This window comes from Clinocottus analis, unplaced genomic scaffold, assembly GCF_023055335.1.
Source record: "Clinocottus analis isolate CAN_PGR_092001 unplaced genomic scaffold, fCliAna1.0.p SCAF_24, whole genome shotgun sequence".
NCBI lineage: Eukaryota > Metazoa > Chordata > Actinopteri > Perciformes > Cottidae > Clinocottus > Clinocottus analis.
In genome coordinates this window covers 9848488-9861233 of record NW_027175976.1, presented here as the reverse complement: position 1 = coordinate 9861233, position 12746 = coordinate 9848488, and the positions used below count along the sequence as shown (strand labels likewise).

General features: G+C 45.8%; 1 protein-coding gene across 2 annotated transcripts in view; it reads left to right on the top strand.

Moving 5' to 3' along the window:
- Nucleotides 1-12211, top strand: part of cd99 (CD99 molecule) — a 13609-nt gene extending 1398 nt beyond the window's left edge. Inside the window, exons 2-11 of one of the 2 annotated variants that reach the window (XM_068590652.1) lie at nt 2496-2528; nt 3424-3483; nt 4309-4341; nt 4527-4574; nt 4678-4761; nt 7814-7846; nt 7984-8004; nt 11220-11336; nt 11443-11490; nt 11721-12211. In XM_068590652.1, coding sequence (XP_068446753.1) covers nt 2496-2528; nt 3424-3483; nt 4309-4341; nt 4527-4574; nt 4678-4761; nt 7814-7846; nt 7984-8004; nt 11220-11336; nt 11443-11490; nt 11721-11749 — 506 coding nt within the window. In that variant the 3' untranslated portion in view covers nt 11750-12211. Of the gene's footprint in view, nt 1-2495; nt 2529-3423; nt 3484-4308; nt 4342-4526; nt 4575-4677; nt 4762-7813; nt 7847-7983; nt 8005-8454; nt 9799-11219; nt 11337-11442; nt 11491-11720 lie in introns of those variants that run through there. The other variant, XM_068590653.1, reaches the window with a different exon arrangement.
- The last annotated feature ends 535 nt before the right edge of the window (nt 12212-12746 follow it).

Sequence of the window (12746 nt, the reverse complement as noted above, 5' to 3'; positions counted from 1 at the left end):
CAAAATAACAGCAGCTCTTAAAGAAGTAGTCCCCCCAGTTCCCCAGACTCGACCCTATTCAACTTGTCGGGTGAACTGGAACCTCCAGTTCTAAAAAAAGTGAAGCCACTTCTGAATAACCTTTTAAGCAAGGCAACTCCTTTGGTTGTATAGAAGTCTATGCTTCATGTGTTGAAGCTGCATTCTCTCTTATGACCACCAGGGGGCAACTCATCTGGTTGTATAGAAGTCTATATAAGTCACTCTACTTCTCTCTTGATGTATTCCCTCAGTAAACATTGTAAACATGAGTTTATGTCTCAACCTCTAGTGTCAAGTCTTCTTCTATACAGCATGATGTTCATTTAGGACATTATGGGCTGTTAGAGTCAAACAGACCATGAAGCAGGGGACGCTTTAGGGCGGGGCTACTGTGATTGACAGGTTGCGTTCACGGCTTTGTCTGGTCTGGATGTTGTCCGTGTTTTCGTGTGACAGCTTTAACCCTTTCACTGCGTGTTTTCACTTCATGCAAGTTAATTGTAACATAATGCTTTGACGGTACTCACTTCTGGTTATAAAAAAACAAGATGGCGACACACCTTATTGCTGGACTCAAGACTTCAAAACCAAGTGACGATGTCACTTCTTATTTCCAGTCTATGTTCAGGCCTCGTCAGCCTGAACATAGTGTGCACTCGTGCTCTTACTGCACTATACATATAGAACAGTAAAGCTAACAAAGTAGCGATGACTGTAATTCATATAACAGACACTTCCAGAATGACATACACACTGTACAAAAATGAAAAACAAAGACGTTAGTAAAAGACTGAAACCGAGTCGTCTCTTTGTGTGTCTGCTCTCGGCCTCTGCTTCCTGTACCAGCGAGGGCTGAGAGAAAACCACAGGCACGCACATGAGACTGTTGGCACGATGTCGGCTTGAAGCCTGAAGCAGGTTGGGCCCTCGTTTGTCGAGGAGGATTTGTTGCAGAGGTTCTACATCTCTAAATCCTAAAAAGGGAGATTTGATTTTGTCTGTAATTCTGGGATAGCGTCTGGGACATGTTAAGCATAATGCATAACACACAACAGAACCTTTACTCAAGTTTCACTTGAGAAAGGAAAAAGGAAGTAACACTATTCCATGTAAATGACATCAACTGGCTTAAATAACCGGAGGCAGAGTGGTGTGTTGGTCTAACTTGAAGAGGAGTGAATCCTATTAAAGGGAAGATACTCTTTTCTCCTCATACACCCAATCCAATCCAAATCACCTCATCACTAAATCTAATATTACATATTGGGCCACAGGAATCCTCCACAGGAATCCTCTCACTAAATGATGATTTCAGATTCAGCCAAATCACAACAGTTGCTCAAAGCATCCTCCAGATGTGACTCCACATTCCTTTGCCTGAACCGGTCTGATGTTATGTAAGATGGGCCTGACAGGAATGTGTGGAGTGTGTCTTCATGCAGAAGCAGGAAGCAGCTGACTCAGGCGGGCACATTTATTCTTATCGAGTACGACTCCCTCGCCTCGCTGCACAGCCCTCAGTGTTGTTCTTTACCCGAGTTACTTTTCTTTGATGATATATCGTGCCAGAAATAGTTGCTTTTATATACATATATAATATTGTCATTTTCTATGCCACTGATTTAATGAAGGCATAATAACTCAGGTACGCTTTTTGAAAGAGCATTTCATTTTTAATTCCTAAGCATATTCAGATATTGGAATAAATAAATAAACTAAATATAAATGAGATAAAACCAAATGACCAAAACAATAAATCAAATGGACTCGGCGGCTGTTAACAGAACGGTGCCCCAGTCCCCACCCCAGTCTGCTGTTTATTCTGGCCTTGTGTCACGGTGCTGACATTCTCATGTAAATAAAGACCGAGTAAACACACCGGCAATATCCAGACCGGCTGAAGTGATCCAGTTCAATATGAAGCAAGTCAATGAGCTGTGTCGTGTTCTTCGTTTGTGTTCAGCTGTATTAGTGGAAGAGGTTACAGTCTGACATGCAGCTGCTTCACTGGAGAAGCAGGTCCCTCACAGGGCTGATATGGTGGACATGCTGTAACTGCAGTAGAGTGAAGCTGGTATCAGTCCTCGTATAGTAGTCTGATTACGGAGCCATGTTATGGTATGTATGTGTAGTAACATAGCACTCTTTAAAGGCTTGTATGGGTGTGTATCTCAGCCCCTCTGCATTGGGTCTTCACTTCCTGCTTCAGTGTTGCCATGTGGGAAACAACTCACTGGTCTCAGTGACTCACGCTCCAAGGACGCCTCGCTGTATGAGTCAGCGTTGCCACAGGAACCAAACAATACAGCGCAGGACTCCCTGCAACACCAAACGCAGAACATGTGCTGCCACTATGGAGGGAAAACCCCGAGGGCTGAGAGCTGCTGGTGGACGGCTGAGGAAGACCTTAGCTGAGGACCACTGTGGATGGTCCATTGGTAAAAACTAACATTGCTGGTGTCTTCCTCCCACAGGGTTCGACCTGGGCGACGCTCTGGACGATCCCGGTGAGTGACTTTCTCTGTAGAGGACATGTTACAACCATAGTCGCTGTATTTCTTTGCACTGTCAGCTGTTATGCATGAACACAACGTTTAGCTTCTGAAATGATCAATGGAGCCTTTCAGTGGAAACGTAGCGTTTCAGTTTCCCTCATTCACGATGTATGACTTTATCCCATCGGCTGCTCATCACAATGTTAGTTTGTATGACGCAATCCATCTTTGGAAGGCATCTGAACTAACCCCTAAGACCTCCAACGTCACAGAACAACACAAACACATGACTTGATGGCAGCGTCTGACCTGCTGCTGTTGTTGTGTTGTGTTACTTCCATGATGGCTCCGTTCCCGTCACAGAGGGCGGTCTGATGGCAGAACAAAGCACTGACAGCTTTCTACCGTACACATTTCTAGAGGGACCTCAGATACGTGTTGCTGCTGCCCGTCCACAGAACAACCCCATCTACACACTGTGTACTGTACATCTCTTCAATGGCCCCATTCCCAGTGTGGATGTATGCTCTATATATAGCGTTCACTCGTCCACATGGCCAGTAACCCCACCTCGGACCTGGGTCAGACCAGTTGAATCCCAATGGGTATTACTGTGTGCTAACATGAATAAATACACTGGTAAAGAAAAGTCTTTAAAGAAGCTTTCATTCACGCCTCATGGTCTTCTTCTGGGATGGGTTTTGATCAGTGCTCATGACGTGACCTCAGTATGAGACGAGCAACCCCCTCCTGCTGAGGCACTTAAAAAAGCTTGGAAGTGGACCTTTAGTAAATGATTTTGGTCGACATATTTCAGGGTAAAGTTAGGAGGAACAAGGGGGGTTCTGGGTAGAAAAGTTAACCGGCTGTCAGACACTAACGCTGCTTTGTTGTTTCTGTTCCTTAGTGCCACCAACTGAAAAGCCCAAAGAGCAGCCAAAGGCCCCAGAGAAGCCGGATAGTGATGGTTTGTAGCCCTCCACCTGCATGAGTCCCATGTGTTATGATAAGATACCAAGAGTTGTAACAGAGGAGGGGTTTGGTGACCCCTGACCTTGATAACACGGTGTCCCTACAGCCATGCTAGCAGCTCTCTGAGCTTGTACTTCGGCACGGTGGTGCTTTGAGCTAAATGCTAACATCTGAACCGTGATGACCATGTCATGTCTCCCATGTTCGCCTTCTGAGTTTGCTGCTGTCCAGCTGAGGCCGATAGGAATGTGGTTAGTTCTGCAGGTACCTGTCCATAAACCCAGGTATTGCACACATTAACATATCACCTTGATGATGGAAAGTCAGAGGATCGCCAACGTTTTTCAAACTCACCCTCAGGGTAACGTGATTCATGCCGTGACAATCCAGCAGCAGAGGAAAACGTGTTGTATGTTGTTTTGCAGGCACTTGTTTGTTCTTCAAAGTGATCAAAGTGACATGCAGACAATTCAATAACCCGGTCTGTGTTTTAGATTTGAGAGCTGGTTTATGTTTTCCTCACAACGCTTTAAAATCGAGCTGGGAACCCACACCACCGGTCTACACCTGAACCACGTTATCCAAAGATCTGATTTGGAAGGGAAAACAAAAGAGACAGACATACACGTTGTAAATAACCACTTGATCGCGTGGAGCTACTTCCTGTTACTGTGGTTGTCGTTACAAATGCGTGATGACGGTGATTGGCTGAAGCCTGATCTGAGCGATGAAGATGTGTGAGTTCAGTTCATTTTGCATGCGATGGCGGGTCTGAGCCGATTCCTGTGTTCAGAGCTCTTCTCCTTCCTCTCTCCTGCAGGTGGGCTGGACCTCGCCGACGCCTTTGGACCAGGTAAATATCACTGTGCAAGTGAGAGCCGCTGTGCTTCTTCTCTCTCTCGCACACCTTTCAAGTGTTTCCGCTGGCGTTTGAAACGTGGTGCCGGTGTGAGCTGTGGCAGTGAGAGGTTCTAGTACGATATGGGCGGTTGTTATAGAGATGTTTACGTGTCTAAATCCTTTTATTTTCTCCCACAGATGAGCCTGCAACTGTAAAACCCAAGAAACCAAGTTCTGGAGATGCTGGTACTTCAACGTTTTCCCTCTCGTGGTTTGGCCCATGCAGATAGTTGTTATAATAGGAAATTGTAACTTACGGTTTGTTGTACATTGTGTTCCTTTCTTGAAGGTGGAGGAGGAAGTTTTGGTGACTCCGACTTATTGGATATTGGTGGTGGAGACTACAAGCCTGATCCAGGACGCCCAAATTCAGGTAAGACACCAGCAACATTTCTCCATTTGGATTATGCATTTAAATCCTCTGCTGCGGCGCTTTGTCTCCCTGTTAGGACTGTGGAGCAGCAGCTGGATCACTGAGTTTAGTACAGCACGGCCAGTGTGCTTCTGTTGTTGTCAGTGCAGGTCAGGAACCAGAGCGATGGAAGAGGCATGAACGCTGGCTCATCCTCTGGTCACATGAGGACGGCACAGGCTACTATAATTATGGTTATTTTAATGAGCAGATTTCCCAAAAGGACAAACAAAATAAATAAAGTGAACAGCTTTTATCCTGACTGCAAATCTTCCCAGACTGAGGCTGCTCTCATGTCCTCACACATGACGTCGGGTTGAGTCTGTGCTCTCAGCTCATGTCTCTTATGTCATACTTAGTTTGGCAGAAGGCCATTCTAGCTAACTCTTACTCTTGTCATGCTCTTTTGGCGTTCCCATGATGCCTCTGGGGGATGTAAATGGGACATATACTGCTGCCATGGACTCAGTGAGTTCCATCATGGGCATTAAGAAGAATCACTGGTGTTCCAGCGTGACTATGATTCATACCTGGATTTATTTATGCACTTCACAGATGATGGTGTCAGATTAATCTGAGAATAAGCCAATCACGTCTTTTTGTTCAGACTTGAGTTATGCTCTGTAAAGCATATATTATTAATGAGTTGGACTGGAAGTGATGCATGCTGGTAGATTTAGTACTTGTCAGAGTTCACCATGAAGCACCTCTATCTGGCATTATTTCCCAGCATGCTTCTGTCGTCCACAGTAACATGCTGGTGTAGAATATTTATATTTTTGTTAGCTGTGTCTATTGATGTGAAAACCCAACGTAGAGTGAACCCATGGTTCATGGTTCATGGTTCATGGCTCATGGTTCATGGTTCATGGTTCATGGTTCATGGCTCATGGCTCATGGTTCATGGTTCATGGCTCATGGTTCATGGTTCAGATGGTTCAGATGGTTCATGGTTCAGATGGTTCATGGTTCATGGTTCATGGTTCATGGTTCATGGTTCAGATGGTTCATGGTTCAGATGGTTCATGGTTCAGATGGTTCATGGTTCAGATGGTTCATGGTTCAGATGGTTCATGGTTCATGGTTCATGGTTCAGATGGTTCATGGTTCATGGTTCATGGTTCAGATGGTTCATGGTTCATGGTTCAGATGGTTCATGGTTCATGGTTCATGGTCCATGGTTCAGATGGTTCATGGTTCAGATGGTTCAGATGGTTCATGGTTCAGATGGTTCATGGTTCAGATGGTTCAGATGGTTCATGGTTCATGGTCCATGGTTCAGATGGTTCATGGTTCAGATGGTTCATGGTTCAGATGGTTCAGATGGTTCATGTTTTAGAGTGAATTTACTGTCTTTCCTTTGTTGTGTCCTGTTGTCCTTAGCAACGGCTGACTCAATCGAGCTGAGCGCCTCTCGAGGACAAAACATTTATTAAATCTCATGTGACGCTGACCGGCTGAGACGGGACGCTCTGTGTGGTGCTGCTGCCGCTTTGTGACCTCAAGGGGAGGGACTGTGGATTAAAGAACAAGGATTAGTGAACAAGCATTAGTGAACAAGGATTGGTGAACAAGGATTAGTGAACAAGGATTGGTGAACAAGGATTAGTGAACAAGGATTAGTGAACAAGCATTAGTGAACAAGGATTGGTGAACAAGGATTAGTGAACAAGGATTGGTGAACAAGGATTAGTGAACAAGGATTAGTGAACAAGGATTAGTGAACAAGCATTAGTGAACAAGGATTAGTGAACAAGGATTAGTGAACAAGGATTAGTGAACAAGCATTAGTGAACAAGCATTAGTGAACAAGCATTAGTGATCTTTGTTTGGTTGACTAGGGTGACCAGATTAGTGTTTGTGAAAAAGAGGACACTTTGTTGGGGATGTGGGGTTGCTGTTGTAAACAATGCAACTGTGTTGCCAGATTGGTGATGGAGAAGTATCGTACAAAGGCTCAACATGGTTGTGTTTGGAGGATAATTATCCTGCATCTGGCAACCCTGAGATCAGTCCACCAATGACAGCTCTCTCTACAGTCAGAGCTCGTACAAGAAGGTGAACGTAAGATACCGTTTCAAAACTTGTAAGAGCGTAATAACTAGTTTGTTCAAGACTCAGAGAAATACAAATATCCAACGAGGCAAAGTCCCGGACGTTTTGGAATCGCTGCCGGACGCATTTTTGAGGTCTCAAAAAGAGGACATGTCTGGGAAAAAGAGGACGTCTGGTCACCGTAGGTTAACGTGGTTTAGTGAACATAGTTTAGTGAACGTGGTTTAGTGAACATAGTTTAGTGAACGTGGTTTAGTGAACAGTTAAAGAGTGAACTGGTTTCACACCGGGTGGTTTCCTGGTATGTGCCTTAGTCCTATAAACCACACATGCACACATATGTTAGACTGTCAGAGTATGGGAATGTTGTCTGACAGTTATGAGTTTGTGCTTTCATGTGAATACAGCACCATGTGAATACAGCACCATGTGAATACAGCACCATGTGAATACAGCACCATGTGAATACAGCACCATGTGAATACAGCACCATGTGAATACAGCACCATGTGAATACAGCACTAAATCACAGAAAACCATGCTTTAATTATTGAGCTTCAGGAACCTTTCCTTGTTCGTGTTGTTATTGTTAGAGCTCGTGTTCCTCTGGGTTGTCCTGGTCTTTCATAGAAGAAGAGGCCGATTGATGCTCCTTTTTCTCAGTCTGACAGCAGTTTCTGTCGCGTTGTTCTTTGTTTTGTGTCTCGGCGCTCTTGTGGAGTCAGAGCATGGAAGTCATTAGTTGTTCTTCTAGCAGAGAAGGAAAAATAAATAAAAACCCTCGGGCTCTCCAGACTAATTGGATCCACATGTCCGGGCTTCAGACCAGGTTCTGCTCCATCGTGCTCATGAAGGAGCAGCTATGCTAACGCTTATTAACACACAGCAATACTGATCTGTTGGGTTCGTTTCTATTGGCCGAGTTTCACTCTCTTCTGCTTCTGTCTTTTGAATCCAGGTGGAGGCTCGAGCTACGACCAAGATTCTCAAGGTACGTTCTGTGTTTCATTGTCCTGCTCGTGAAACGCTTTCTGTGAGTTCACACAGAAGAGCCCAAAGGCCTCACTGACAACAATACCTGTCCGTCATCAACACCGTGGATTAATTAGCATTGTGTGTCTCTCGTAGGTGGAGCTGGCCAGCCTCAAGGTAAATCCCTGTCTCTTCTGGATCTGCTTCCTGTGTTTGTGTCTGTGTCCGTGTCCTTGTGGGTATCATCACGTCTCCCTGCAGACTGATCTGTTCTGGACTTCTTGTTGGGCATTTCCTGTTTCCCGCCGCAGAGGAAGTTGTGTTCTCTGTGTTGTTGCCGAGCCAACAGTTGTTGTGTTGGTGTTTAATTGGTTTGACACGCCCACGTCACATATTTGCTGGTGGCTCTGAAAGCAGCAGCTCTTTACCTCGCTGTACATTTGTCAGACAGCAGCTGTATCACAGACTTTGCCTGCTGGTTCACTCCAGATGTGTGACCATTTGGATTCATTCCCCCTCACACACCTGGTGTCTTTGAGGAAGACAGCTGGCTTAGTGTTCTTCACATTAGCAACCCCGGTCTGGTTCTGTTGGCTAAAACGCTGCTCCGATTGTGTGTCGTTGCAGATCCAGACCTTCTGTGGGGCCAAATCCTGAAGATGCTAAATGCTAACATGCCAGAAGAGTTCTTTATGTGGATATCCAACTTAAAGCACGTGTTAACCCCTCTGTTAGAGAGGGCCATGGATCTGCTGCAAGCTGTGCCCTGAACCCTCCATTTGAAGGGAAGGTGTAACACCTTTCATGTGGCTGGTGGTAAATGTAGTCCTTTGAAGTCATTATCTCCCCCGTGCTGTTAGGTTGACCCAGAAAGTGAATTTCCACTGAGAAGATCAACCGCGTCCTGTGGCTGTGGTACACGGCGCTGAATACCTGAGTCAGATAAAACACGGTAACATGTGTAATTTGTGTCCTCGCCCATAATCCTCTCAGGATGACATGTTGCAGTTTGTACAAGCAAAGAGACGCAGGAAGTTGTGTTTTGAGCTCTATAGATGCTGATTGATGTCAATACAGCAGCACTGAGGGACGCATTGCTTCAATGGACTACATTTACCATCAACACTGATGAGACATGCACATTTAAGGTGGGGAATTTCCCTTTAAGTTCTGATTGGCTCTCTAGTCTGAGGTTTACAGACCTCTCATATGCTCGGTCCTGATTAAAAATACCTGATATGGTGTTTGAGAAGTTAGGAACACTACCGGGATACTTTGTTTTATTTCTCATCTCATTTTGAAACCCTGTACACTTCCTGTGCCCTTTGACCTCTGGCTTGCTCCGCCTCATGGACACAGCTGCAAGTCTGTGCTTCAACTGTCAAATCTGTATGTTGGTGTAAAAGGTGAAGAAGACTATAAACTGCTGTCGGTGCTGCGAGGCGGATCAGAAACGTCTCCCTGTTATTCCAGACTTACCAGACACCCGGTCTGGGCGGGCGCTGCCACGCCCACCCAGCAGCGCCGTGACTCACACGCTGCAGAGCGCCTTTCTTGTCCCATGTGCGTGGATGTGCTCCTTCTGTAGAAGACATTAGTTCATGTCGGTTGTTTTGGTGCCTGTATTGTATTTAGCCTGAAATGAGCTCTTATGACAGGAAGTGACTTGTGAGTCAGGGGGAAGCGGTCCGGCCGCGTCACCCACCGTGTGGAAGCTGCTCCTGACTCCTCTTGAAGCTGTTGAATGTGTATTTCCAGTCCAGAGACAACAGCGTGCATGAGTCTTGGCTCATGAGCGAGTCCTCCCGCAGCAGCAGTCTGCTCTCGTTGTCTCACGAGCGCTTCTCTTTGGTGACGGTCAGCATATTTATTTTGGTGGGTGCTTTTTTAAACTTTGGCCGCAGTCTTTCTGGGGTTTGTAGTGTTGCTGCAATGATTGTGATGCATGAATAAAAGCTTCATGGAACACTGCAGCGTGTTGATTTGTGACGCACAAAGGCTGCAGAACCACCAGTACAGTGTGTGTGTGCGTGTGTGTGTGTGTGTGTGTGTGTGTGTGTGTGTGTGTGTGTGTGTGTACATGCTCAGTATTTTTCAGCAGCTAGTCATTGTGGAGGCTTAAAGCGTCCTGTGTTTCTTTTTTATGTCTGGGCGACGCCCTGTTTTAACACACAGCTTCATCACAAGACACTCCTCTCCCTATGACTCACTGAGGAGGGAGAGCCAGGATTATTCATGCTGCCAGTGTGTGTGTGTGTGTGTGTGTGTGTGTGTGTGTGTGTGTGTGTGTGTGTGTGTGTGTGTGCCACGCCCTGCCCTGGAGCTTGGGTGTGTTCTCTCTTAATCCTGGTCCTTGTTCTTCTCACCATGCGAGTTTTTCTTCTCCTGCCTGAAAGTGTCACTTTGTCTTTGTTGCTTTAGTTGCTTCAGTGTGTGAACTTGTGTACACTTTGTTCTGCTGTCTGACGCTGTGCCGCCACCTGGTGGCACACTGAGGACATGACAGCTCACAGTTTAGGGATAATGGTCCGACTAAAAGACTTGCACTTCAGGATGCTGTGTGTTCACCATGAGGAGAAAACACCAGGAGTTATCAAGTGATCATCATCATGTGATGCATCACATGTCAGCTCTGAGCCAATCAGACATCAGGATTTACCAACATCTGCATTCTCCTTTTTTATGATAGAAACGTTGTCAAAGATAACATGTAGGATTTATCTTCCAAAGTATATTTTATACATGTGAATTACTTCATCCCTCACTAGCAATTAACCTGTGAGATGAACACCAATATATTTGCATTTTATGAAAATAAATGTGAACCAAAAGAATGAGAATAGAAGGAGGAACATGAAGACGAAGATATTGATGACACGAGCAGGCGATACGATACTGATGCTTCTAGTTCAACTCTAGACACACACTTCCTTTATGGAAGAGCAGTTTGCTGTGTGTGTGTGTGTGTGTGTGTGTGTGTGTGTGTGTGTGTGTGTGTGTGTGTGTGTGTGTTTGCACTGCTATCAAAGTGAGGACCATTGTGGGTTTTTAACCTTTTGGAGTGATGACCAAAATCCAAAATGTGGGGACATTTAGGCCGGTCCTCACTTTGTTTTCACTGATATGACTTCTTGAGTATGTTAACATGCTTCTCTCAATGTTTCAGAAAGGATCTCAGAACAATAGTATACTGAGAAAAAAAGGTAGAAGTGTGTGTAGTGTGTGTGAATACACACGTCTGCTCTCTATCGCCCCTAGTGGAATTTCCTATTTATAGGAGTGTGTGTGTGTGTGTGTGTGTGTATGTGTATGTATGTATGTATGTGTGTGTGTGTGTGTGTGTGTGTGTGTGTGTGTGTGTGTGTGTGTGTGTGTGTGTGTGTGTCCTGCAGAAGCTGGATCTGGAAAGATCGCAGGCATCGTCAGCGCCATCGGCGTGGCTCTGCTGGGAGCAGCATCCAGTTACTTTGCGTACCAGAAGAAGAAGCTCTGCTTCAAGATCCAAGGAGGTTGTTGAGTTTTTCTTTATCTTCTTCATTAAAGTCACAACGATTCCCTCAGACTGAAACAGAAGCCGGTGCTGCCGTCCTGACCGATGCCGTGTTGCTTGTGCAGGTGCAGATCCAGAGAAAGGTCAACGAGGGACTCAGTCGGATCCTCAAGGTGGGTTCTTGTTTATTCAAATTCATGGGAAGAGAAAAACTGTGGTTGCTTTTATGATATAGAAGAAATCAACGCCTCACTTTATATATTCAGAGAATATTTGTAAATTTGTTTATGAGTTTTTTTTACTACATCATATATTTCTCTCATCCCACGGCTCTATGTAGTTTTGAATATGTCGTCATTGAGAGAGTAAAGCAGGAAGTGAACTCTTTCCTGTGTTCTTTCAGTCTTCAGCAACCTGCTCAGGACGTCCTAGAAAGACGCGTCCGTGGCCCGCCTCGACACCACTCAGCTGTCAATCAACTGTCATTGGTCAAAGGAGGCCCGTTGGAGTACAAGTTCAGCCTGAAGCCAGGTTCACACTGGAAGCTGACCAGACCCCCTTGTTCCTCATGTGTCCGTCTGTCTGCATCCTTCATTTATAGCATACGCATCGTCCATATTGTTTTAGTAGATTATTTGTGTGTTCTGTTGCCAGATTCGCTAACGGCGCGCAGAAAAATAAATTAGACGCCAGAACTGTCGCTGGAGATTGCTCACCGGATCAACTGGTGGCACCTCGTGGTGGCGCCTCGGGCTGCTTCTCCATCCAGTGTAAACTGGCCTTCCTGGCTGTCTCTCTGGGGCTCAGTATTTCTGTAGCACCTTAAATCTTAAACACTTTGTTCATCCGAATCACGAGAGGAGAAAACAATTAAACGTGTGGTTGTGTTCTTTCCCCAGGTGTTGACATATCAGCCATTTATGCCTCTGTCATGTCTTCCTTTTTTTTGTAGATAGTTTTTATGAAGAGATCCTTTATTGTACACCTCAATCTGCCTTAAAGTGCCTCAAACCCTCAAACAGAAGCAGGTATTAAATACCAGGAGGAGCAGAGCCGGCATGAACAAAGAGAGCCGGCTGCTCATCAACACCACGAGTGCATTCAGTCAACGAGCTGCTCACCGCTCTGCTGCTCGGCCTCCCTCCATGTAAAACCCAGCCAACTTGTGCATTTTCAACCGGAGTTCTTTTCCCCATGTTTTTGTGTCCGAGGGACTAAACCTCTTGAAGCTGGTCCAGTGTTGAGGGAGGAGCAGCCGCTGGGAGCCCTGAAACGTGACGAGGTCACATCTGGCAGCGGGTGCCGCTAGAGAGGCTTGTTGCTGCTGCTGAGGGGCTCAGGCTGCGCGTCCTGAAGGGGAATCCAACCTGCGCGCTGGGTTCCCCTTTAGGACGCCCAGCCTGCACGCTGCAGCGAGCCGCCATGCCTC